Source organism: Poromitra crassiceps, assembly GCF_964638095.1.
Source record: "Poromitra crassiceps genome assembly, chromosome: 8".
NCBI lineage: Eukaryota > Metazoa > Chordata > Actinopteri > Beryciformes > Melamphaidae > Poromitra > Poromitra crassiceps.
This window is the reverse complement of record NC_139629.1, coordinates 15,306,688-15,334,531: the sequence shown is the minus strand read 5'-3', so window position 1 is coordinate 15,334,531 and position 27,844 is coordinate 15,306,688. Positions and strand designations below refer to the sequence as shown.

At 46.6% G+C, this 27,844-nt stretch overlaps 1 protein-coding gene and 1 pseudogene across 3 annotated transcripts; one reads left to right on the top strand and one right to left on the bottom strand.

Annotated features, from left to right (window-relative positions):
• Positions 1 to 131: 131 nt before the first annotated feature.
• Positions 132 to 27,510, bottom strand: mapkap1 (MAPK associated protein 1). 2 transcript variants are annotated; one of them, XM_083642154.1, is made up of 13 exons: positions 27,368 to 27,510; positions 21,306 to 21,794; positions 17,555 to 17,593; positions 15,973 to 16,062; positions 15,399 to 15,547; positions 13,872 to 14,044; positions 11,531 to 11,707; positions 10,261 to 10,370; positions 4,215 to 4,322; positions 3,288 to 3,428; positions 2,730 to 2,867; positions 2,166 to 2,263; positions 132 to 1,114 (listed from the first exon to the last, which is right to left on the bottom strand). In XM_083642154.1, the coding sequence occupies exons 2-13, from the start codon at positions 21,589 to 21,591 to the stop codon at positions 992 to 994; spliced, it is 1,632 nt and encodes a 543-aa protein (XP_083498280.1). In that variant the 5' UTR covers positions 21,592 to 21,794; positions 27,368 to 27,510; the 3' UTR covers positions 132 to 991. The 2 variants fall into 2 exon arrangements, with proteins under 2 accessions (XP_083498280.1, XP_083498281.1); XM_083642155.1 differs by lacking the exon at positions 17,555 to 17,593.
• Positions 5,009 to 8,083, top strand: LOC310781543 (hypoxia up-regulated protein 1 pseudogene; annotated as a pseudogene). Its single transcript has one exon. The product of its transcript is annotated as a hypoxia up-regulated protein 1 pseudogene (transcript).
• Positions 27,511 to 27,844: the final 334 nt, after the last annotated feature.

Below are 27,844 nucleotides of genomic sequence, written 5' to 3'. Positions count from 1 at the left end.
TTTATGTTGTCAAGTTGAAACCGTCTATAGCAGGCGCTCATAGGACATTTGAAAAATAAAGGTTTAACAGGTAGAAACACTGACTGAAGGGGCTTTCAAGGACAAAAAGAAACAAGGATTCAGTACGCAGATCTGATTTATTTGTCTCTTGTTGTCACATATGATCAAGTTGTTGGAGCTATACATATCCATCCTACAGAAAAAGGAACTTCAATTCAGAGGCAGTGGACATTTAAGAGTGACATTACAGCCCAAACCCTCAGTCAATCACACATTTCTGTTGTCTCTTTTAGAAAAAGGAACATTGAGTCTGTCTTGTGACACGTCTTCACATTCTGAAAAAGAGAAGACTGGAGAGAATGTCTTAGCTTGTAGGAGTTTGCGAGGCGAGTACTGCCTTGCTCAACTGACATCAGGAAGCGTCTTCCTCTCCCACTTTCTCCCATTGCTCTGTCTCTGACTTCCTGTGTCAGTCTCTGTCTCTCCTTCCCATTTAGTTTGGTGCGATCGCTCCGGTGGGACCAGTGTCTCTGGAAGAGACCGTCAGGCCTCGTCTGTGTGTGCCTGTCCCTCTGTGCAAATGAACAGTGGCTGAACGGCTTAGAGGCCATTTACACCTGGCATTAAAATGTGTTTTGGGTAATCAGATTGCAATGGGATAGCGCTTGACCACATTAACCGGATTACATTTACACCTGGTATTAATGTGTATCCACTGTCCACATTGAGATCCGATTGCGATGGGATCAGGCATCGTAGAACAGCAGAAAAACAGCGGCGACTGTTGTATGTAGATTGAGAACACATTTGCATTTACACTTGTGTTCAATGTGGTTACAATGCGTCCCTGACCCCGTCCGGAGGTGGTTTGGCCGATCAGATCACAATCCGTCCTCAATGTGTACCTGTACCTGTCAAGCACTATCTGACTGCAATCGGATCAGCCAAAACACATTTTAATGCCAGGTGTAAACGGGGTCTTTGAGTCTCTCTACTGGCCGCTCTTCTTCTCCTTCTGGAAGCTGAAGCTGGTCCGCCGGCTCAGTTTGCGTTGCTTCTGGGCGAAGTAATCGGCCCGCGAGGTGCTGGCCCGCGACTCCAGAATATAGTTGACCTGAAAATTGGAAATGGAGAAAATGTCAGGAAGGTCACTTTCATATCAGGTTCCAAGCACACTTGGCCTTGAAGTCCGGTTTGTCTGATCAGAGAGAACACCAGTGAACCGGCCCTGGGTCGTTGAAAAGGTGGTCTCGAGAATGGTCCGTGCCCAGGGAAGTTTTGCATAACACGAAGTGGACTGCTATTTCTTCATGACCCAGTTATCCTATGGTTTGGAGTTTTGTGATTTGTCAGTTTGAATGAGCAGTTATGTTTGACTATCCACCACACAGCTGGCAGTGGCATAACACACATACAACCCAGCTTATTTTCTCTCCTTTTTTTGTCATGTTTCAGCCGATTTTATTTAAATCGGCGGAGTGTTCCTTTAAGCTTACCAGATTCTCAGAGAACACTATAGCAGCTTCCTCCCCATCATCGGTCTCACAATAACAAATAATACTGGTAATGGTTCATTTACATTTTAATAGAATACTTCACCCATCTATTTAGCGCAATTAATTGGGCTCCATATTAATATAGAGATACTGCATGAAATAGGCCACGCCCATCACATCACGGGGGAAATCGCTCTGTTCACTCCCATTGACCAGCGTAATTTTCCTTGAATGAAACATAGCTAAAAGCTGTTGTGTGGTGGGCTGCGCAGACAACAAATGTAAAGAATCGCCAGTTAAAGTTTTTTTGTACTCCTGAGCAAAACAAGGAAGCCATTGAGAATTGGCAAGAAGAAAAATGTGGATCTAGCTGTCAAGGAAGTAAGTTGGAGTCTTCATCTTCCGTATATACGATCTTTTTGTGCAACACGCAACCATGCACGCGACATAGGAGAACGCCAGGATTGGAAGGGGGGGTTTCTGTTTCCCCCCGTTTTGGGCGTGGTTTCTGAATGATGACGCATTACGCAGTGTCTCTATCATCAACTCTTAGCACAAGTCAATAGGAAAGTGTGTTGCTCAGTAGCCTTTACTTGGAGTGTAGGTCGTGTATGAAGTACTTGTGAAGTGCTTAGCCTGTGTGAGGTACAGGGCACAGCAAGAACTTACCTTAAGCACAATTTCATTGACGGTAGCAGCATCAGATTCAAAGTAGAGAGGCTTGTAGTCATGGTTGCTAAGATAGGTGAACTTAAATATTGCATGACCTGCAAGACAAGGAAGAGACGTTTGTAATGAGACAGGAATAGACATTACAGGGCGTCTGGGTAGTGCAGCCCTTCTCTGCATACTATATTAAGACGAGGGTCGCAGGTTCGATCCCCCGTGTTACCTCCGGCTCAATCTGGGAACCCAGAGTCTATTTTTATTGGAAAAATAGACTCTGGGACAGCCCTAACTTTTTTCCCAGCTTCCTGTACAGCGCGCCTCTCCTGCCACCGTCACTTTCTTTTCCGCGTCCGTGCTCCACTGTTTACAGTCTAAATAGCAACTCAACTAGAAAGTAGTCACAACGACGGTCAGGGCTGTTGGATAGATTTTGTTTATCAAAGACCCAGAGAGGAATTAACCAATTCACTTCGGATATATTCGAACAAATTGGGGGGCAATTAAAAGTTTGTAGGAACTTTATTTTTGGAAAAAGTGACAGCTCTACTCAGGGCATGCACTTACTGGGGCTCCTCTCCTCCACGAGGTCGCAGGCACACAGGTGGTCCGAGTCGATGGAGATGGGTTTCTGACGGATCCAGAACTTGGTGCTGGCTTTCTGATTGGTGACTGGATCGATCTCCACTTTCTCTCCTGAGATGCCTGAGAGAAGGATGTGCATCAATTTATGACTGGAAAAGAAACGCTGCTTGTGGATCACTGACCTAAGCTGGACGTCTGTGGTGAAACACAGCTTGTGAATCACTAACCTAAGCTGGACGTGTGTGGTGAAACACAGCTTGTGAATCACTAACCTAAGCTGGACGTCTGTGGTGAAACACAGCTTGTGAATCACTAACCTAAGCTGGACGTCTGTGGTGAAACACAGCTTGTGAATCACTGACCTAGCTGGACGTCTGTGGTGAAACACAGCTTGTGAATCACTGACCTAAGCTGGACGTCTGTGGTGAAACACAGCTTGTGAATCACTGACCTAAGCTGGACGTCTGTGGTGAAACACAGCTTGTGAATCACTAACCTAGCTGGACGTCTGTGGTGAAACGCAGCTTGTGGATCACTGACCTAGCTGGACATCTGTGGTGAAACGCAGCTTGTGAATCATGCTGATCTTGAAGGACTTGTAGTGGTGGCTGCTCAGCATGTCCTGGACTGTGGTTATGTCAATAGGAGGGTCTTCTTCTGAGCTCTCCTCACCCCTGGAGCCTGGAGAGGGAGACAGAGACAGAGGAAAAAAGAGATGGGGGGGGGGGGGGGGGAGATAATCATTCACCCAAACACAAGATCTCAAGTCAAGACTTGAGTTTAGAAACCTTTTCAGGTCATCAAAGTACAAGTCAGAGTCACGTCCCAAGTCACCAGAACCCAAGTCAACTCTCAAGTCTTCTCTTCATGCATCAAGTCAAGTCTCAAGCAGTTCAAACTGTGACTTGAGTCCAAATCATGAGTCCCCATCTCTGTAGGTGAGAAGTATTGTCTCAAACTGTTAAATCTACAACTCCTCTCGGGGTATTAAGTGAAGCTGGTAGTAGGTCACATAGGTGCGTATTGGTACCAGGGCTCGACGCTTACCATTTTCCCAAGGAACACATGTGCTACTGAGTTGAAAAAGTTAGGAGCACATAAAGAATTTTAGGAGCACAATTAAAATTTGATACAGAACAATATATAGCATGTATTCGATATTATTCTATTAATCTCTGATACGTTACAATTAAGTTGAATTCAATTCAAAGTATTATCATGATGCAACATGCATTTCCTACCAGAAGCCTGTTTTGAAAATGTAAGGAGTAAAAAGCACAAATATCTGTGTTAAAATGTAGGGAGTGAAAGTAAAAAGTCAGAAAAGTAAATACTTAGTAAGGTACAGATACCAGAAAATCCTACTCAAGTACAGTAACAAAGTATTTGTACTTAAGTTACTTCCCATCTCTGATAAATTGAGAATATGTGTCGGTGCTGGTGGAGTGGTGCTGAGATGATACTTACTGTTCTCTCTGACCAGGCAGAACTCCAGGGTGTTCTGGCTCTCCAGAGTACAGTCCAGGTCCACGGCCACGTTAGGCTCTGTCTGCCTCTCCAGACGATACATGGGCCCTGAGGGCAAACAAGACAGTCAGCAGACAGACACACCCGCTGTCTCTACTGACAGCTATGCCCGGCTTGCACAGAGAGTCTGTCTCTACTGTCAGCTACACCCAGCTCACCCGGAAAGGGTCTGTCTCTACTGTCAGCTACACCCAGCTCACCCGGAAAGGGCCCATCTCTACTGACAGCTATGCCCAGCTCACCCGGAAAGGGTCTGTCTCTGGTCGTAGCTATTGCGAATCTGCACTTGTTTAACAAATAATTTATACATGGTGGCAGAAGTGGGACTAATGTAACTATTTAAAAATGGCTAGTGTTTATGCTAGGGCTGGGCAATATGAACAAAATCGAACATCACAACATCTTGACCAAAAAATTTGATTTTTGATAACTAATCATCAGTAATGTGGATATAATGTGATGTGACGAATTTGATATAAATGTCATCGGCCGATGACATCACTTATTATATCATAACTGATGACATCACTCACTGATGACATCACCGATGACATCACAATTGTTATAGTCACTATATTTGCTATAGTGACATCACTGATGACATCATCATGATGACATCACAATTGTTCCAGTGACATCACCAATGACATCACTAATGATATCATCAGGGCGGACAGTTATCATCAGTTTGTCCCCTTCACAGTTTTGTTTATGCTGGCCAAGGAAAGGTCACCATGAGGAGGAAGCTGGCTTTGAGTGCTCTCTTCTGCCTTGTTCTGGCGATGTTGCCTTCTCACACAGCTTCTGTAGCCGTCATGTCAGTTGACTTGGGCAGTGAGTGGATGAAAGTAGCAATAGTGAAACCTGGTGTGCCAATGGAGATCGCTCTCAATAAGGAGTCGAGGAGGAAAACGCCCATAGCCGTATGCCTAAAGGAAAACGAGCGGCTTTTTGGAGAAGGTGCGTTAGGAGTGTCAGTGAAGACCCCCAAGGTTGTGTACAGGCACCTGCAAAGCCTCCTGGGCAAGAAGCATGGAAACCCACAAGTGGCGCTCTACCAGATGCACTTCCCCGAGCACCAGCTTCTGGAGGACCCAGTCAGAGGCACGCCGTACTTTAAAATCTCTGAAGAGGTCCAGTACACAACTGAGGAGCTGCTTGGGATGGTGCTGAACTATTCTCGCGGACTGGCTGACGACTTTGCAGAACAAACGGTGAAAGGCGCGGTGATCACCGTCCCAGCCTTCTTCAACCAGGCAGAGCGCAGGGCCGTGCTGCAGGCGGCCCAAATGGGGGGCGTGAAGGTCCTGCAGCTCATCAACGACAACACGGCTGTGGCTCTGAACTACGGCATCTTCAGGAGGAGAGACATTGATGGCACGCCCAAGAACGTGATGTTTTATGACATGGGCTCTGTCAGCACCACGGCGACCATCGTGACATACCAGACCGTCAAGACCAAGGAGCGGGGCACCCAGCCGCAGCTGCAGATCCGAGGTGTGGGCTTTGACCGCGGGCTGGGCGGCTTCCAGATGGACCTGCGCCTCCGCGACCACCTGGCCAAGCTGTTCAACCAGCAGAAGAAGAGCGAGAAGGACGTGAGGTTGAACCACCAGGCCATGGCCAAGCTGCTCAAAGAGGCTCAGAGGCTCAAGACGGTGCTGAGCGCCAACGTCGACTTTGTGGCCCAGGTGGAAGGCCTGATGGATGACATCGACTTCAAATCCAAGGTGACCCGGGCCGAATTTGAAGCCCTGTGCGCTGATCTGTTGGAGCGGGTGCCCCGCCCAGTGCACGACGCCCTCGCCTCCTCAGGGATGAGTCTGGGTGACATCGAACAGGTGATCTTAGTCGGCGGCTCCACTCGTGTCCCCAAGGTTCAGGAAGTGCTGCTCAAGGCTGTGGGCAAAGAGGAGCTGAGGAAGAACATCAATGCCGATGAGGCAGCAGTCATGGGCGCCGTGTACCAGGCCGCCGCCCTCAGCAAGGCCTTTAAGGTCCAGCCCTTCCTGGTGCGAGATGCTGCCGTGTTCCCCATTGAGGTGGAGTTCCCCCGCGAGACAGAGGAGGAGGGGAGGAAAAGCCTGAAGCACAACAAGCACATCCTCTTCCACAGGATGGCGCCCTACCCCCAGCGCAAAGTCATCACCTTCAACCACCACGTCGACGACTTCACTTTCGAAATAAACTATGGTGACCTCAGCTTCCTGGGACAGGAGGAGCTCAGCGTGTTTGGCTCTCCGAACCTGGCTACAGTCAAGCTGTCTGGCGTGGGCAGCAGCTTCCAGAGGCACTCCGATGCTGAGGCGAAGGGCATCAAGGCCCACTTCAACATGGACGAGAGCGGCATACTCCTGCTGGGCCAGGTTGAGTCAGTCTTTGAAACCACTGTGGAGAAGAAGGAAGAGGAATCCACATTAACAAAATTGGGAAACACAATTTCCACCATGTTTGGAGGCGATTCCTCAGATTCTGAGATTTCTGAAGATGTTGCCGTGGAGCTCGTCATCCACGACATCCTCGACCTCACCGCGGAAGATATCGCCTCCTCTAAAAAGAAGCTCCAGGCCCTGACGGACAGAGACCTGGATAAACAGGAGAGGGAGAAGACTCTCAACAGTCTGGAGGCACTTCTCTTTGAGACACAGGACAAGCTGTCCCAGGAGGAGTACCAGCTGCTGGTGTCGGCGGAGGAGAAGGAGCAGATCACGGCCAAGCTGAGCCAAGCGTCGGCCTGGATGGACCAGGATGGCTACTGGGCCACCACCAAGAAACTGAGGGGCAAGCTGTCTCAGCTCAAGACCCTGTACACGGCCATGTTCCAGGAGAAAGGCACAGACAAAAACAGCCAAAACACTGAGGAAGTGCAGCCGGGTGGGGCACTGCCCACCGAGGAAGTGCAGCCGGGTGGGGCACCGCCCACCGAGGAAGTGCAGCCGGGTGGGGCACCGCCCACCGAGGAAGTGCAGCTGGGTGGGGCACCGCCCAACGAGGAAGTGCAGCCGGGTGGGGCACCGCCCACCGAGGAAGTGCAGCCGGGTGGGGCACCGCCCACCGAGGAAGTGCAGCTGGGTGGGGCACCGCCCAACGAGGAAGTGCAGCCGGGTGGGGCACCGCCCACCGAGGAAGTGCAGCCGGGTGGGGCACCGCCCAACGAGGAAGTGCAGCCGGGTGGGGCACTGCAGCCGGGTGGTGGACCGCCCAACGAGGAAGTGCAGCCGGGTGGGGCACTGCAGCCGGGTGGGGCACTGCAGCCGGGTGGTGGACCGCCCAACGAGGAAGTGCAGCCGGGTGGGGCACTGCAGCCGGGTGGGGCACTGCAGCCGGGTGGGGCACTGCAGCCGGGTGGTGGACCGCCCAACGAGGAAGTGCAGCCGGGTGGGGCACTGCAGCCGGGTGGGGCACCGCCCAACGAGGAAGTGCAGCCGGGTGGGGCACTGCAGCCGGGTGGTGGACCGCCCTCCAAGGAAGTGCAGCCGGGTGGGGCACCGCCCACCGAGGAAGTGCAGCCGGGTGGGGCACCGCCCACCGAGGAAGTGCAGCCGGGTGGGGCACTGCAGCCGGGTGGGGCACCGCCCAACGAGGAAGTGCAGCCGGGTGGGGCACTGCAGCCGGGTGGGGCACCGCCCACCGAGGAAGTGCAGCCGGGTGGGGCACCGCCCACCGAGGAAGTGCAGCCGGGTGGGGCACCGCCCACCGAGGAGAAGACTGCAGAGGAAACAGACTCAGATAGGCAATCGCAACCCACAGAGGAAACAGAACTGATGGAGGCGTCCCAACTGGAAAACCACATAGAGGATGAATTATAACAGCTGGAATCATGGATCATGATATATAATGATGGATATAATGACTAAGTGGGTAGAGGCAAATCATAGACCAGCTTGAACAGGCTGGTAAGATCAGAAAATGACATCATTTTACTGTAATGTAGCCTTTAAAACCAGGACCCACCCCCCCCCCCCCCCCCCCATGGACATTAACCCACGGATACTATCCCCACATGGATGCTGAAGGACACGAGGAACCAAAATGCATTATCTCGGTTTGATCACACTGAGCTCCTTTCTTATTTCCCTTCCTGTGTATGTATGTATTTTGTATCCTGTGACAGGACTGAGATACAATATGTTTACCTGCAACAGTGTGAACTGTAGAAACTGAATTGCCCCTTGGGGATAAATAAAGTATTCTCAACTCAACTCAACATTATATATCACCTAACGACTTTTACTGGACATTTACATGGACATTATCCCACCAACATTATCCCCTACCCCCCATTATGCCACTTAAAGGACTTTCACTTTAGGCTTTATCATTTGAGATTGTTTTCTCTTTGCTTCATTTTCTGCTATTGATGTGATCGCTGCACTGCATAATGCACAAAGTCTAATTATATGATTACCGTAAATTCCGGACTATAAGCCGCGGCTTTTTCCCCGTTTTTTGGGCTTTTTTGGCCCCTGCGGCTTATATAACGGTGCGGCTTATCTATGGATTTTTTCCACAAAAAAAAAAAAAAAAAAAAAAAATCTCTCTTTTTTAGCACTCTTTCTAACTATAAATCCACTTCTGTTTTAATTTCCTCTCTTGCCCTCTTTTCACCACACCACGGACACTGTGTGCACTGTAAAAAAAAACACAGGTGGTGTTGTGTTATGTTGTTTTGTTGAAATGTTAATAAATGGGAGCTTCCTCAAACAGCCATCTCTTTCCCGACAATCCCCTCTGTGCATGAACCCTTACATATGGTAATTAAACATTAAAACACAATAAAAAAAAAAAATATATATATTAAAACACCCGCAGCTTATAGTCCGGTGCAGCTTATATATGTAACAAACAGTCAATTTTGCGGGTGCGGCTTATACTCCGGTGCGCCTTATAGTGCGGAATTTACGGTACTCACTATGGCTATTAAAATGATTAAAATCTATGACTATATCTACTCTCATATCACAATATCCATATACCAAACCTAGTTTATGCTCATGTATGAGGTTTGTGAATAACAATGATTCATAGGGCCATATGAAATCCGTTTTTCGTTTTGTTTTTTGTTTATGACTTGGCTCTCAGACAGAAGTGAAAACCAAGTTGTGAGGTGACGTAAGGGTCCCACACAAGTCCCGCTCTCAAAACACCCTAATCGAAAACAACATTTGTAAACGGTAAATGGCTTGCATTTATATAGTGCTTTTCAATGAGCAGGTACATTCACCCATTCACACAAACATTGACACATCGATGGCAGCAAGCTACCACGCAGGGTGCTGACAATGAGGTTCAGTATCTTGCCCAAGGACACTTGGGTAAGGGGATGTTGGAAGCGGGGATCAACCTCTTTGATCCCAAAGCGATTCGTGGTTGACGCGCTCCACCTCCTGTGCCACAGCCGCCCCATATTTGTCTGAGCCTATTGTACAATTCAAGAAATCATTTATTCAATGAATACAATCAATTGTACGGTTTGGATTTTGATTATTAGGCCAACTTTGAGCAATTTCAGGGGGGTTAGGACATCACAATTGCTCACAGACAGAGTGACATCTCTGATGACATCACAATTGCTCGAGTGACATCACTGATGACATCACAATTACTCACATAGACAGACTGACATCACTGATGGCAAAAATAGCAAGTTGAGGGGAAAAAATGCAACACCCCCCCCTTCCCCCAACTACCTCCTCATGGCAACTTTTCTCAAAAATTTCAATGCAATTTGCAACATTTTGTGTGTGTTTTTTGCAGTAGAACTGCTGGCAAAAATTGCAAGTTGAGGAACCTGTTTAGCCATTTTTGCGGAGATATCGTCTATTGGAGATTGATTGAATTTGCTTTAATTATTGCGATCGCAAAACCACAATTTCCTGGAGGGACTGTCTGAAGTCATGTAAAGGTCTATCTACCGGTAACACCAACTACTGCGGCAAGCCTACCTGTGACCTCTGAGTTCACGTTGTCACAGACATTGCCTTACCTGAGCCTTTCTGCGAGCCTTTCCTCTTCTTCAGCGCTTTCTGGAGAATCTCCTTCATCGTTACCTTCAGGCTGTCCACTGGGATCAGAGAGAAGCCATGGGCAGCATTTCTGTCAGAGACAAAAGTGAGAAAGAAAGAAAGAAAGAAAGAAGGAGGGAGGACAATGTTGGAAATAAGCTTTGGCGAAAGTTGAAATTGTATTTTATGTTGCAGGTAATGTTACATACATTACACCAGTGGCTCTCAAACTTAGTTGGCTTCAGTACCCCCTTTCCCCGAGTTCTGAATCCAAGTACTCCTTTATCCAACTACAACATTTGCTTAGAAAACGGCAAGAGAAAACTATATAGCATATTAAGCATAATGCAATAAATGAATGATAACCCACCTTTTGAAGAATATAACATTACAAAATCAGAAATGGAGTGAAAGAGTAGCAATTAGTGCCTCCTCAGCAGATTTATTTTAACGTTTCACTTATTTTCATGACTTATTCTTAACATTTTTCATTTTCCCCTTTCTCTCAAGTGTGAGTGAAAATTATTGATTGATTGTTTATTGATTGATTGCCTCGACACAAGCACCCCCTGTAGTACCCCCACGTGCCCCTAGGGGTAAGCGTACACCCATTTGAGAAACGTGGCATCACATAATTGTGATTAATAGTATGAATAAAGGACTGAGGTTGATATGCTGTTGACTTCCTTTCTTTACTTCTCCCTTCAAGTATGTACAGTATAGCTGCAGGCCATGCAAGCTATGTCGGTGAAACTGCTCGCTGTCAGGTGAAAAGAAGCGGCTGGTGGAGCAATGACAGGGACAGGAGAAAATGGAAGAAAAATGGGGGAGGGGGGGGGGTTTCACTGATTGCAATGGGTCCCAATTTTCTTTTTCTTTTCATGATTTATTGGTGCATTTTGCCTTTATTCGACAGGACAGTAGATAGACAGGAAAAGTGGGGAGAGAGAGAGGGGATGACATGTGACAAAGGACCACAGGTCGGATTCGATCCCGGGTCGGCCATGTAAAAGACTACGCCTTAGTGGTACGTATACAGTATTTTAAAATCCGCTCTGCACTGATGGCACACACACGGGTAGGCAGTATGATGTTTCTAAATTGTATAATGCCTATTTGTATTTGTTGTAGAAATAATACACACTTTGCGCGCTCATTTCGCATTTCTTGCTGGGCGAGCACGCAAATAAAACTCAAGACAATGTTTTCGAACGCAATGTTCTCCAAAGATGGGTAGATGGTATCACTCACATCCTGACGAAAAGGGACTGTTTGGAGGCCAGGCCAGGGGAGGAGTATTTCTCCACCAGGGCCAGCGTGCTGAAGCCAAACTTGTGGATGGGCTCGTTGGAGTCCAGCGGTGGGAAGTCCGTGTCCACCTCGCCATCGTCCTCCGCAATGTGCAGGCAGTACGCGATCACATTCTCACTGTGGGAAGGGGTCAATACACAAACACATACAGATTGATGACACAATGTGCAGGCAGTACGCGATCACATTCTCACTGTGGGAAGGGGTCAATACACAAACACATACAGATTGATGACACAATGTGCAGGCAGTACACGATCACATTCTCACTGTGGGAAGGGGTCAAAACACAAACACATACAGATTGATGACACAATGTGCAGGCAGTACACGTTCACATTCTCACTGTGGGAAGGGGTCAAAACACAGACACATAAGCCATTTCTAAACATTAAGTCTGGACCACGGCCGGTATATCAGGGCAGGGTATTCACCGGTTTTACCCTTCTAGACATGAGTGATCGTTGTATCATACATAAGGAGAAGGTCAGTGTTTTTTGGCTGATTAGAGCAGGCGGGGGAGGGGAGGATGGGGATGTGTGCTGCTGCAGGACGAGAGAGCGCATAGGAACAGAAATGGCACCCAATGCCCAAAACATGCACACAGGTCTCCATACACTATACACTCCATACACCCTTCCCGAGGCTATCAGGCTAGCAAACTCTGTAGTTTCTTTTAAATCTCTTCTTAAAACATACTTTTACAGGCATGCTTTCTCTTAATTATGCTATCTCTTTGTTTTTATTTGTTTTCTATCTGCATATTCTCATTGTTTTACTGTCGTTTTTATTGTCGTTTTAATGAGTTTATTTTATCAGCATTATTTGATTGTTCCTTTTTGGTTTTATTATGGGGTATCTATTTTTATACTCCTCAGTATGTATAATCTCTTATCTTGTTGTGTGAAGCACTTTGTAACGTTTTGAAAAGTGCTATACAAATAAAGATTACTTACTTACTACATCCACAACACAAGATCTCTGCCCAACACTTTTCTCCACTACTCCTACTTGAGTTTGATGTATGCATGGGAATGTGTGCATTGTGTGTGTACTCATTTGATTATGATGTATCCATGTGAATGTGTGCATTGTGTGTGTACTAGGGGTGTCGCGGTACATGCATTCGTCCCGTGAGTTCACGGTACGTCGTTTCACGGTACGTCAAACGACACGACAAATACGTCAAATCCAGAAGCACCTTAACGCTGTTTGAACGCCATTGAATTGAATTGAATTAAATGCCACAGAAGAAGCGGCTAAACGTTACATAACACTGACAAAGCTGTTAACTTGTAAACAAGCAACTTACATCGCGTGGGATGACAAGCAAGATGCGGTGAGGAAGAGGGGATGACTGCTTGTCATGTTCCAATAATCCTTTAGATGACCGAACGTAATCATTATGGTAAACAAAACTCGCATCCATTAAGGGCGCTGACAGGGTTCTTTCCCATACTTACTGGGAAAGACAGTGGGGGTATTATATCTTTCAACAGTAACTACAACTTCTTACAACATAAATAAACAAACGGAAACAATTATAAAACAAATGATTGGTGTTTACTGAACGATCTCAGTCATTACAGCATTGCTGTAGTAACAGGCTTGCTGTCAATCTCAACGTTGTTCTTCTTCTGCAGTTTTATTCTTCTTCTACTGAACATGTAGGTATTTTGACGTTGACTAAAGAAATACTGCCGCCTAGTGGCCGCTTTTAGATAGGATTCCAAATTAGTGCTTAAATCAAACACATCAATAGCAAATGCTACATAAAACAAATACAACAGGGGGAGGGGTTGGTGGGAGTATTAGGCTACTCCACACATGCGCTCTGTTTACAAACTTGTGTACAATAAAGATTTAAAGTGGGGGGAAATGCCTTTGCCCTGTCAAACAACTGGAATACACATCTGAGAGGGAGGCGCACCCCACACTTTGAAAATCACTGCTCTAGAGTAAAACCATTTTGTGTGGATTGCCTAGATCTTATTAAATAGTGGACATTTATTCATTCCCACTTATTAGACACTATTTCTGATGGTAAAATTAGCATAAAAAGCAGAATTCAGAAAAATACAAAGGGAAAAAAACTGAATTTGGGATTTGTTGCTTTTCCCCCCCGTTGTACCGTATTCGTACCGAACCGTGACCCCAAAACCGAGGTACGTACCGAACCGTGACTTTTGTGTACCGTGACACCCCTAGTGTGTACTCATTTGATTGTGTGTGTATGCACTTGATGTATCCATGTGAATGTGTGCATTGTGTGTGTACTCACTTGAGTTTGGGTTCTCGTCCTTCACTGGTATACTGCCAACAAATGAGCCCAATGAGATCATGGACACGGGCGTTGGCGATGGTCACCACCGTCATTGGATGCAGCTTCTCCTGGGCCATCTGCATGGAGAGGTAGACGTCTATCTTTTTGGTCGCGGTTGTACCAATGTGGCCCTAAGCAAGAGATGAGGGAGACAGTGAGTATGTTAACATGGTCAGCAATAGCCTAGGGGTTACTGGACTCAAGGATATATTTTGATTCCTGTGCAGAGATGAAACAATATTAACTCATTGAGTGCCAAGGACGAGTATGTTCGTCAATTCAGATACTAACGTAGAGTGCCAAGGACGAGTATGTTCGTCAATTGCGTTTTTTGACGGTGGGACGTGGATCAAAGCCTCAGGCATCTCCTGTACAAATATTGTAGCTATTGAAGGTGTATAACCTATTTTACGGACTCATTAGGTGGCGACAGTGCACTCCAGATTAGAGAAAGGTGCGGAAAACAGCAGGAAAAAGCCCCGTGATGAAAGAGAAACCGCTCATGCTGCAGCCAGAGCCATATAGATTGCTCTGTCTGGAGCTGACGTTGGCTGCGAACAGCAGTCAATCCGCGCCCACAACTGAGCCCCTCTGCCTCTGACTGTCTGTCTGCATAGTTTCTCCACACGATTAGCCGCCAGAAAAGCAGCACCCGATGCCGAAGGGCCAAACCATTCTCAGCAGTCCGGTTTAGCTTTTCCGTGTCGCGCTGGGAGCCGGCGCACAAAAACGGAGCACTCCGAAAATAGACTGGGTGCGTGTTAGGCTGTGTGTTAGTGTGGGGAGGAGTTTGCAGCTGAGGGGGGGAGAGGGGGGTGGGGCACGCAGGGCACCACACAACTACACCACGTCATTACATCAGAAAATATTATCTTCAGAGTCAGTGAATGTGCTTGAAATGCTTCAGTTCACAAAAGGCGGAATATCTCAGCTTCTAATTTGAAACGCATGTTTTTGCTCAAAACAACCTATCTTCTCCGGCTCATAACTAAAGAACGGAAAATGGTATCAATAAACTTTTTTTTGCTGATGATACAATAGAGTCAGCTCGTTCTTTGTGCGTGTTCGGTGTTTACATAGTAATATCACACAATATTCTGTGGGCCTCGAGAAATCACTGAAAACGCTCTGAAACTCTGGCACTGGGAGCGTCCGTTCTCCAAAAGTGGCTGGCACTCAATGAGTTAAAATGTGCACAAAAAAATAAACTGTAGAAATGCTTTCAAATCAAATAATGTCAAAACCAAGGCAGACATAATTTAATCGACAATGGACCTTTTTCACAGCGGCCATTGTGTGTCTAAAAGGCAGAGTAAACACAGGTGCAACCAAAACATTGAGGGTTTCCAACTTCCAATCCATTAGGTGTTCCAGTGGTGGGGGACGTCATTAATGTTTTGGTTGCAGCTGTGTTTACTCGGCTTTTTAGACACAAAATGGCTGCTGTGAAAAAGGCCCATTAGAGCAACGTCTGGAATAACGCACCTTGCCGTCAAATTTGGAGTATTCATTGAAGGGGTTGTTGAGCTGCTGGGGACACTGCTCCAGCCGGAGGGACAGGGTGGATTTAGTACCTGTTGTGCGCGGACGCTCTCTCAAGTCCCGCTTTTCAAACAGAGAGCCAAGGTCGTCCACTGAACAGGAAGCATGAGGACCAAAACATGATGCACAAAACACTGCTTTATTAACAAGTTCCTTAACTGTTGAAGTATCCAGCTACTGACGGTTTCCATTAAACTCACATAAGTGCAACAATTTGCATATAAATCCTTCGAAAACCTTTTTTGGGCCTATTAGGCTTGTTGTGTCAACCAATCCTAGGTCCTGCCCTCACATAGTTACTGTTGCTAGGTAGGTCAAACTTTTACCCTACAACTGACGGTTTTCACAGAATTGTGTTTCTAGGGAAAAGTTTGGAACCTAGCTTATGTCCTCTGTCCTCTCAGTTATAGACCCTTCTCAGGGGGGCCATTTTGTGTCTAAAAGACAGGGTAAACACAGGTGCATGCAAAACACTAACGAGAGTTTCCAACTTCCATGATTGGAATTTGGTCATTACCTGATTGTGAGGATGACCTCTCCTTCCACTGAATGTTTTTGCATTTGATTTGGTTCTGCCGTTCCTTCCTGAGCCTTTCAAGTCTCTGTGCTGGAAAAGAAGAAGACAAAGTCTGCAACACTCCATCAAGCCCACAAATAGCAATGCTTCTTAACAATCAAAAGGATATAGTGACTTGTATATGGTGACTAATGAAAATATAAATGGTTAACATTAGGTTACAATAAATTTGCTAGTAAATCACACCATCAAAATACCATTTTATTGCCGTCCGTTGTACATTGCTGTCCAAACACATTCACTTTCAGTGTATTTGCAGTACACTTCAAAGAGCAGAGGGCTGGATGGGCAAGTAAACACCGGTGACCATGGACATATTATAATATGTCCATGCCGGTGACCATCAAGTCAAGATTGTTGCCATGCACACACAGCAGACTGACGTGACCCACCGAATAAAGACACAACTAGAAATGCACTCAGAGAGCTCAGACCCCCGCCAAGGCAATACTCAAGTCTGCTATGATATGCACATTTTGTGAGTCGGATCAGAACCCTGACACACCCACATCCCCCGAGCCACTCCCCCCTCAAACCCTGACTCTCTATGACCTTCCTATCCCTAGCTATGGCACCTTTTCCCTAGCCCCGCCCCCTCCCACCACCATCCAACATCCCCTAGCTAGCCAGTCCCCCAACCCACCCCTCGAATCCAGATTCTCTAGGACGGTGGTTCTGAAATGGGGGTCCGGGGACCCCTAGGGGTCCGTGGCACTTTGCAAGGGGGTCCGCGAAAAGTTTTCAGGAAAATAAAAATAAAAACTTTATTTTTTGGGGGAAAAAGCTTCATAGTTCAATGAAAAGATTTTATGCTTTAAATCTAAAATGGTTCATGGATTACATTCTAATCTAACAAACCTATCAATTTAAAAGTGAAGCACGTTACCTCGGAAACAATTAAGCTTAGACCAAAATCACAAATCAGAATGAGGGGGTCCCCGGTATATTTTCTATCTTGTAAGGGGTCCTTGGCTGAAAAACATTTGAGAACCTCTGCTCTAGGATAATCCTATCCCTAGCTGTGATGGCCCCTTTTCCCCAGCCTTCCTTGACCCGCCCCCACCACAGAACCCACATGCCCCTAGCCACTCCCCCTAGCCACGCCTCCAAACCCGACTCTCTACGACCACATGCCCCTAGCCACGCCTCGAAACCCGACTCTCTACGACCTTCCTATCCCTCTCAACGGCCCCTTTTCCCTAGCCCCGCCTCCTTCGCCGAACCGGCGCCAAAATGTAGCGTGTTCTTCCTGTAGCCCCGTGCTACACCCTTCCACGAGGTTTCATGAACATCTGACCGGTCGTTTTTCCTGCTAACAAACAACAGACAAACAGTCCGGAAAACATCACTCACCTCCTTGGCAGAGGTCACTCAAAACATGCACGCAACAATAAGGGCCCACATCAAATGAGCCCATTCATACTTCATAAAAATGTGAATTGTAAGAGGTGACAAAGTGTCATTATGAGACATGAAGTGAACTTGGAGGACATGGTTTTCTTGCTTGCTGTTGGGATCTTACCGGCCACCCCGGCTTTCTCACGCCTGTCCTGTTGGAGTCCTGATGAGACATTCAGTCACTTCTCATAGAAAAAGACTTGCAGCGTTTTGACCCAGAACCAAACCCACCAGCAGCACTCCACCTTACCTCCATACCCACCAGCAGCACTCCACCTTACCTCCATACCCACCAGCAGCACTCCACCTTACCTCCATACCCACCAGCAGCACTCCACCTTACCTCCATACCCACCAGCAGCACTCCACCTTACCTCCATACCCACCTTAGGACTCCCCCTTCTTCACCAAAACACCCAATTTAGTAATTTACCATCAGAATTAACTACCCACACATGTGGCTTAGAACACTTTCACACTCATTTTCATTCAAGGTCACGTGACCCTGCTCCCATTGAAATATAGCTTACGGTACTCATTTGATGATTTTTGTTATGTTGATTAACCTTCAGACTGAACTCTGGGCTTGTGTAAACCCTTCAGGTTACTAAGCATGTTATTATGAAAAACGTACAAAATCTGAATCAGGCTTGCACACATAACAATAACACCGGGCCCACACACTGCCATCCTACGCTAAGACATGTGCACATACAGGTATTATTGGGTATGAGATAATTTCCTCAAACAAATCACAAGCAAAGCTTTCAATTTCATTTACATAAAATATTACGTTTTCTTTAATCAGGTGGAAGCGTTTCTCAATCAAAAGGTGAAACGACACAGATATTATGGTTTATAGAGGGACTTACCCTGCCCGCAATTTAACGTTAGCTCCAGGTTAACCGCCGTAACGTTAGCCGCTGTTTTTGGAGCCACCGACCGACACAAAACCTGGACGTTTCATTTCAGGTAAAACTTGAAGGTTTTTATATGGATTACGATGGCGTAATCCAATCCATATAAAAACTCTGGGAGTATGAAGCGCTTTGAATGCGGGGATGTTTGGTCACAACAAGCGGTTCGCTGCATTCCGAGCCGGGAGGCTACACCGCTGCCTGAGGTAATGTTCAGCTAACAGTCCGCCGTCTAATGTGTCCGATCAGTCGTTCGTATTCAGCAACGTTCGTTCCGCACCGTCGGCTTAACATATAGACATCGGCGTGCAAACAATTGCAGGACTTCTCCCGCATTATAAATTACAAATCTGCGGGAATTGCCGAAATTACGTGCAATTTTCGCAATCCCGCGCCGAATTTTAGGCCCTGTTATTACCAAGATCGACTTTTATTATTGAAAGATGAAAATTCTTTATTTACAATCTTGTCTTAAAATTATGTTTTCCATTGTTTTTACCAGCGCCTGCATCTTTAAGAGCAACACGTTTGTCCATGTGACGTTGCCGTAGCTGTTGCGCACTTACGCATGGAGAACAACCGCTCAGCGTGTCGACAGTACCACCCAGAAGCTCCCTGGTAGAAACGTAGTAGAAATGGTCTTAAACTGTCTATATTAAAGCAACACTCAGCCACAACGAAAAGGTTTCAAGACTTGCATGAAGAAAAGGTGATATTCTGTCTACTGTTCCCTGGGCCATCTCGGCTCCATTCGGGATGCTACGCTAACGATGCTAACGTGGCTAATGTAGTCTGGCTCAGGTCTGGCTGCCTGAGTGCCAAAGTCACCCCCTCTCCCTCTCCATGGGATTTCATCCGCCATTCAGTTTTCCTAGACAACTAGCCAATTCTCGTCAATCTTTGTCTTTTAAAAGAATAACCACTCACTTTTTGGAGCAACTAGGCTTCCGATATAATAAGGTTCCCCCATGCGACCCTACCTGTGACTTCAAAGTGCAGAAATAAGGTGAGTGTAATGCCCGACACAGATTTCCAAAGTAATTGTGGCTAGACCAATGAAGGGCTCTTCATTAGTGTAGTGTTGACACACAACATAGACGAGCCCGAGGGTTATCTAACCCCATGCTTTCCACCTGTGCAGCAACAACCTGTTGCGTTGTTGCTGCATCCTCCAATAGCACCCAATTTGTCTCGTGCCTCGGTAAACCCACTGACCCAGATTTGACACACAAACCCTCACGGACAAACAGACAAACCCTCACAGACAAACAGACAAACCCCCACAGACAAACAGACAATCCCCTACAGACAAACAGCAGAACATGCTTTCTAACCGCCCCCTCCAATAGAGAGCTGCAAGGATGACGTATTCTTGAAGTCAGAACGTGGAAGTCCCGGACTTCCTGGTTCTTCACTGTTTCTGTCTATGGAATTTTTGAATGGGTTTTTGCCGCCATGCTTCAAATAAGGTCTCTGGGCAACGCAAGCTTAATCAAACGCGAACCAGAGTTCAGTCGGATAATCTTCACACATGAGGACCACTTTCATGAGTTTTGTAGCGTAAATGCCCTAGAAGTAAAAAGCTCGAGCTAAGCTAATCCAGAACTACACACTGTCGCATAGGCTTCCACGTCACGTCAGCGCTCAACCTGGACTGTTGTTGATGTGTGCACTGATTACCCCGGACTGAACGGGCTGAACCAGGTGAGGGAAAGATAATTTCCGTGTTCGTCCTTTGAAGTGGTGACATTATTGACGCTTAGAACACGGCTCTCTCGAATACTCGATTCTGATTGGTCAATCAACAATATTCACCGGTCATTATTTCTCGACAACCGACCGCTGCTCTGCCACACCTGGATTAATCAGTTGATAAGAGCTTTTTGTCAGCAGACACTACTAATTAGGCCAACCAGTTGCAGCTGTGGTGTCTTGTGTGCCAATTACGAATGAAACCGCTTTGCCGTTGAAAACGCTATTAAAAAATCTATTTGAATAATTATTTTTGTCAGATTATTGAATGATTTAGTTGTAGGCCGTGTTCTAAGCGGGATAATGTATATTGAGGCGGTGATTACTGGGAAATAATGACCTTCAGGTGAATCATTAAGCCCTCCGCTGCGCGTCGGGCTCAATCATCACCTGTCGGTCATTATTTCCCCCGTAATCACCGCCTCAATATACATTATCCCTTACATATATCCCCATCGACTCAACAGTGTAGTCTCATTTAGCCGTTTGCTAGCTAGCCGCCCTTTTAACGGCATGTAAAAGCTTCAAAACTCATAAAAGTGGTCCTCATGTGTGAAGATGACATTACTAAACACTGGTTCGCGTTTGATTAAGCCAGCATTGCCCAGAGAGATTATTAGAAGCATCGCGCCAAAAACCCATTCAAAACTCCCATAGGCGAAAACAGTGAAGAACCAGGACTGTTAGCAATAGCATCGATGATTTCTGGACTCGTTCCTGCGGCTCTCTATAGAGTCCCACAGGAATGAGTCCGGAAGACCTGGGTGTTCCCTCGTCTCAAAGTCAATGGGATTTTTGTATGGGGATTTTGGTTAAATGCCTGGAATAAGGGCTGTGGTTAACACAAGTTTATGGAACAGCAAACTGTGTGCTCAGCAAGAAAATCTTCACAAATGAGGACAACTTTCAATTTTTTTTTAAATTGCATTTACGCTTCAAAAGTCATAAAAGCGGTCCTGATTTGTTTGCCATTTCATAAACGTTAACCACACGCCTTATTTCAGGCATTTAACCAAAATCCCCATACAAGAGCCATATTGACTTTGAGACGAGGGAACCAGGAAGTGCATGACTTGTGGGTTGGCCGACAAAAATACGTCATCCCTGCGGTATTCTATAGGGGAAGGGGTGCGGTCTGCCTGGTAGAAAGTTTGTCCTGCAGACCAGCCAGACCCTGAGGACTGGCCCACCTGAGGACCAGCCTACCTGTGTTGGAGCGCCGGCGGATGCCAAAGTCCCAGCTTGAGGTGATGTCCATAGACTGGGAGAGGTCAGTGCATCCGTGACTGTCCCCCAGGCTGCTGCCCCCGTCGCTCAGGGAGCCAGAACCCACCGACCCGCAGCTGCTGCCAGGCACCACAGCCGGCTGGCACCTCTCCAGGTCCACGTCTTGGTCGATTAGCACCATCTCACACATGCCCGTGTCGTCGCTGGTCACATGAGACTGGCGGATGTGGGCCAAAATAATGGCCGGGTTGTCTAAGAAAGCCATTTCTTCTTGTTAAGAAGAGTTTGGCTTGTAGCGCTTTGGGTGGTTCTTCTTCCAGTCTCCCCCTCTGTCTCTCTCCCTTTCTCCCCCCTTCCAGTCTCCCTGTAAGAGGGTTAAATCCTTGGGTTGATGACGAGTGGAGAGCAGGTTATCTTCTCGTTCTGTGGGTTATTTTCTCTGCTCCATGATGGGAGATGTGTGCTTGCCTGTTTGGGAAGAGTTAAGAGTCATTACGTGGTTGCGGCAGGCTGGCAATAGTGCACTGCAATGACATCAAAGTTTGGAGTCTTTAAACCATGTACTATCACAAGTTTAAGTCAACATAAAAATACATTACCGTAATTTCCGCACTATAAGGCGCACCTGAGTATAAGCCGCAGCAGCAAAATTGACTGTTTGTTACATATATAAGCCGCACCGGACTATAAGCCGCAGGTGTTTTAATGTTTAATTACCATATGTAAGGGTTCGTGCACAGAGGGGATTGTCGGGAAAGAGATGGCTGTTTGAGGAAGCTCCCATTTATTAACATTTCAACAAAACAACATAACACAACACCACCTGTGTTTTTTTTACAGTGCACACAGTGTCCGCGGTGTGGTGAAAAGAGGGCAAGAGAGGAAATTAAAACAGAAGTGGATTTATAGTTAGAAAGAGTGCTAAAGAAGAGAGAATTCCGTTTTTTATTTTTTTATTTTAGTTACTCACAGTACTATTGACCAGTCCAACTCAAAAGATATTCGGCAGTTTCACTTTGAGCTCTCGTTCCGCCGCTGTCCATCAATGGTTATGACGAGTCTCGCTGGGTACAGTACGCCAAAGCGATATCCATTGACTTTAACCTTTTCGATGATGCTGTTGTATGTTGCGCGTTTCTGTTGCACCAACGCGGAGAGGTCCTGCCGGACGAAAAAGCGCGTACCCTCCCAGGTGAGGGGCTTCTTCCCCGCAGCCTGGAGGATGAGTTGACGGTCGGGCCAGCGGAGTAGGCGGATGAAGATGGCCCTCGGTGGCAGGCCGGGGTCTGGACGTGGCCGAGGCGCCCGGTGTGCCCTGTCCACCTCTGGTGGTTTCTCGCCTTCCTTCAGGTCCAGGATGTAACACAGGATTTTGCCAAGGAAAGCGTCCATGTCACCAATCTCAGCTCCCTCTTTTACATTGATCAGGCGAATGTTATTTCTTTTACTCCTGCTGATTAAGTCATCAACCTGCGTGTGCAGGGTTTCGATTTGTTTTTGCATTTTATCCATTTTCGGACTCACTGTGTTGTTTTTGTCCTCCAGTGTGCTGATGCGCTTTTCCGCATTAGAAACTCTGTTCACGGTTGCCTTATTTTCTTTAGTGAGTGAGTGGATGGACTTCTGCACGTTTTCAAACTTGTTTTCAAGCTGCTCAAACCTCTGAGCGATGTCAGACTTAATCGATAGTGTTTCACGGAGTAAAAGTTTAGCCCAAGCCGGTGTATGTCCAGCCTCCAGCAGGTGAGTCATTTCCTCATTCATGGCGGTGATTGCTTCGTCTTTTTCTTTCTGCTTACTGGTTTTCAGTCATGTGCTTCTTCCAGCAGACATTCGCCCCACTCTTTAAAGTTATTCAGTTGGTTCTGGTCACCTTATTCATTTTAGATCAGATCGCTAAAACATATTGTTTGGTCTGGTGTAGCAGCTGTCTAGCTGAGCGCCATGTTCACCGTGCGATCACGTGATGCCGGTTGATTTCCGCCAAATGATGTGCAGATGAAGCTGTGTAACCTGTAAAATCCATAGATTTTGGAGGTCCCCGAGTGGCCGTTTGCTGAAAAAATCCATAGATAAGCCGCACCGTTATATAAGCCGCAGGGCCGAAAAATGGGGAAAAAGTCGCGGCTTATAGTGCGGAAATTACGGTATATATCACATTGTAGCATATACTGTACTTAAGTCAAATATCCTGTAACCACCAGGGGCCGGTTGCACCAAGTGGTCTTAACTATGCCTGGCCGTAACTCCTACGTCGGTCTTAGTTAAGACCAGTCTTTAGAGTGGATTTACGCCTGTTGCACCAATAGGGCTTACATCTGGTCTTAACTACGCTGGTCGTAGCAATGCGCGTCCATGTGAATTGCCGGGGAATGTGCCCCGATTGGCCCAAAAATGTGCCTCGCGCCGTCACGGTGCGTCACCCACTACTGTATGTGCGTCACTACACCCTCCCTCCTCCCACCCCCCTCCTCCTGTGGAAGCTCCAGGGGGAAAATGGCAGCGATTAGTGCCAGGCAGTCTGAATGAAATTTAATGTAACGTTCCCAATTCTATGTATTAAATTCTAAAAAACGACCCTCAACATTTGGGAAGCCTAAGCCACACAACTAGTTCGTTATAATCTAACGTCATGCTTCGAAGGCGACGTTACGACGATGAGGACGGTAAGGACTCAATTACAGCAGGTCTCCGCTGATAGACATGGAGATCTCTGTTACAGGCAGGCAAGTGTCTGTACGCCTCCTCCTGACCAGGCGTAAGAGTTTCGCCTGGGCGTAGTGAAAAGAAGGCTTAAGCCCTCTTGGTGCAACCGGCGTAGCTGTTAGGTCGTAAAGTTACGACTGGCGTAGCTTAAGACCAGTCGTAAGACAACTTGGTGCAACTGGCCCCAGGGGACTACATCACTCACACACACCTGCGGGAAAGGGGGGGCGGGGTTGCATCACACCCGACAGAGGCAAATACAAATACAATACAAATTCATCCACAAAGGACATGAGAAAAACAAAGAGAAAAACAAAACAAAAAATGACAAAACAGAAACTAACAGACAAGAGACTAACCATCTATATATTGATTATTGATACAATCAGGCGAGTCCAAAAATGCCAAAAGGGGACCTAAAAATTCTTCCCATTTATCTATTTACCTCCCCCTATCTTTAAACAGTAAATTAGTTATTCAAAGCACACTGAGGGAATATATTTTTTGATTTTTGGCTTGTTTTTCTTCTTCCCCTGAGTAAACATAGATAATGATATATAGGCCCTATACTTCACATTGTGACTTCATATTTTTGTGGCATGCCCAGTTGCCAACGCCAGTGATCACCCTCACCCTAGTCTCAACGCCAGACCCATGGCGGATACACTACGTTACTGCATGCTGCTTTCCCTCAGCCAGCTGGGGTCGGAAGTGAACTGTTCATTTGGCCAGTGATTGGCCAGTGGTGGATTCAGTCTTCCCCAAACAGTAACGACTTTGCGATCAGACGACAGGGGAGGCCCAGCCCATTTTTCGAATCGCTCTCTCATTGGTGCTACGACCTGTCACTCATTCAGTTTCAACCCCCCTAGACCGGCCTCAAACCCCTGGCTGTGAAGTGGCTCACCCTGGAGGCTAGAGATGACGTTAGATGGTGAAAGTCCTGTCTCATGGTTGCTGCTGTAGATTTATGACAGTTTTGGTCTGATGTTTTGAGTGTTTTCTATGGCACTCTTTTGATAGATTAATTTGTAGCTACATGTATCAATGATTCTGCACATAAATCCATCTTTGAAGACTTCTATATTGACCAATAAACACATGCATTATAGTAGGGCTGCACAATTAATCGTATTTTCATCGTCATTGCATATGAACATGCGCAATAAACACATCGCAAAGACTGCCTGAAACGCAATGAATAACAAAAGTGGTTTTTATTTACATGCATCATGCATTCCCACTCAGCATCTGATCATTTTGTCTTGTGTTGTAAATCCAGCATACACCTTTCCCTTGCAACAGTGCGCTCCGCCCCTCTGCCAAAGCCCAAACATGCTGTGTGTAGTTTCAGCTAGAGTCAGTGTGTATTTCATGTCTTTATTCAGTGGGCATAGGCTATGTTTGGGGCCTATCATGTTAGGATTATTAAAGCAGAAAGACATAGGAACTGTGTAGCTAATATATGCATACTTTAATATTTGTTTATTTATCGCAAGTCGTATCGTCATCGCTATATTGAACAATGTTATCGCACATCGCAGATTTTCCTCATATCGTGCAGGCCTACATTATAGTAAAAAACAACAACAACAAAACCTGTTTGACTGCCTTGAGTATTTACACTGTGAACACAGAGCTGTGTTGACAATTTCAACATGAAGATTGGAGCTACAAGGGCAAATCAATGCAACCCACTGCAGGACTGCATCTAAGCAACTATAAAACCAGCTGGTCCCCGTTTCTAGACTGAGCTAGCTTATTGCTTGTTTGAAGGTCTTCAAATAACGTTACGTTACATGCTCTGTCACCTGCGCCAAGAAACGTTAGTCGCCAATTCCATCATAAAGTGTCTGACATGGTGCGTGTGGTGAGAGTCATAACGGGGCTATCTCAGCCTGAGATAGCCCCGTTATGACTCTTTCCGTGTAGACTATGCTACCCTACAAGAGTCGCGTATACATACATAGACTTGCCTGCGACTCTCGCTCCCAAGCTGTCTAAATCAGCGATACGCACGTATTACTATTTACAGAAACATTTCAAAGCCACATACTTGAGCAGAAGGGTTCTGCTCATAAATGCCTCTTTTTATCGGAATTTGGTGCTGGTGGTGACATTATTTTTTACTGAGCTTTTGACCAGAGTGGCGCTGTTGAGCGCTGTGACAGCTGGGAGCTCTAACCCGGAAAAATAATATCACCAGCACACCTCCGTCGAGAAGCAATGAAGCCTTCTGCTCAAGTATGTGGCTTTGAAATGTTTCTGTGACCCTTGTAAATACGTGCGTATCACTGATTTAGACAGTTTGAGAGCGAGAGTCGCAGGCAAGTCTATGTATGCATACGGGACTCTTGTAGGGTAGCATAGTCTACACGGAAAGAGTCATAACGGGGCTAGTCTCGCTTGCCAGACTCTCCCAGCCCGGGACGCTTTCTATTGTGGACTAGAGGGGAAAAAGGCTCTTTACAGCCATCCACCGAACGAACGTACCATGCAGGCTGCTTCATTGCATAATCCACATCAATCGTTTTCAGCGTGTAACAACTGCTGTTGTTATTGTTTCAAAGGCAGCAGCGCAGGCATTTGAGCTCAGCAGATTCGACACGTACAGCAACAGAGGCATACAGATTCAACACGGGGGTGTGGAAAGGAAATCCAAATATCGTCGCAGCCGCAGTCAGAGGGGGTCGGAGCCAATGCAGAGCTTGCAGGGAGCGGAATGGGATTTCCATCCGGCACCGACTGAAATGGTCGGCACCAGTGTCCTCTCTAGAGAGAGAGTGGCGTCAGCAGACGACCAAAATGCAAGACTCATTAGCCAATGAACAGCCAGGAATGGGTCTCGTCTCGGCTACTTTTGCATGGTAAAATAAAGCTGATAATGTATAATTTGATTCAAGAAAAAAAAGGCCTTTCAAAGGACAACACAAACTGTTCATTTTGCCGCAACTCGACAGTGCTGCTTAATCCAGCACCTTACTTCCTGGAACTCTTGAGAGTAAAAAAAAAAAAGGTCCATTGGAGTGAATGGAGATGTCGCAACTCTTCTTACACGGCTCTGGTATTTAGCTATATAGCTCAGTGGTCGGCAGTCGGCACCAATGAGAGAGCTAAAAGTCCACCATGCTGCTTCCACCCAGATAGCCTCAACGCGAAGGAAGAATGACTGAAGAGTCTCGCGATGAGGCTAATGTCATATGAGCCCTTGGCTAACGTTTGATGTTGACGGTTGGTTCAGATTGTAGTGTTAGCTAGCTACAGTAGCTAGGAGCTGCTATCACAGCTGGATGTTGGTAACATTCCGTTAACGTATTGAGAAGACTGTAACCCACCTTTATGCATCAGCCGAGCCAAATAAATATCCACGCAACTCCATATCTGTGCAATCATCCAGCAGTGACAATGGCCAGTGAACATACTGCAGGACTCCAATATCCAAATCACAATAACAAAGAGGACTTATCCAGCGAGCCAGTTCCTGTTCCTGTTCTTCTTCTTGTTAGAGTCCCGGCGGTGTGGACGCTACCCCTAGGCGTATTACTGCCCTCCGCTGGACAAGGATTTAACTACGCTCACTTAACCCCAGGAACTGTCAAAGTGACATCGATCGGGACACACTTTCGTGACACAAAACGTGACGCAAATAGTGACACGACCGACCAACAGACCGACTGACTGACTGACTGACTGACCGACCGTCCACCTTCAGGCAATTTTATTATATATACTATAGTAGGATATTCTTCGAGGCATGCCTGCAGCTTTTCGCAAGAAGCAATGCTGCCATCTTGTGGTTACTCAAAGCAAAC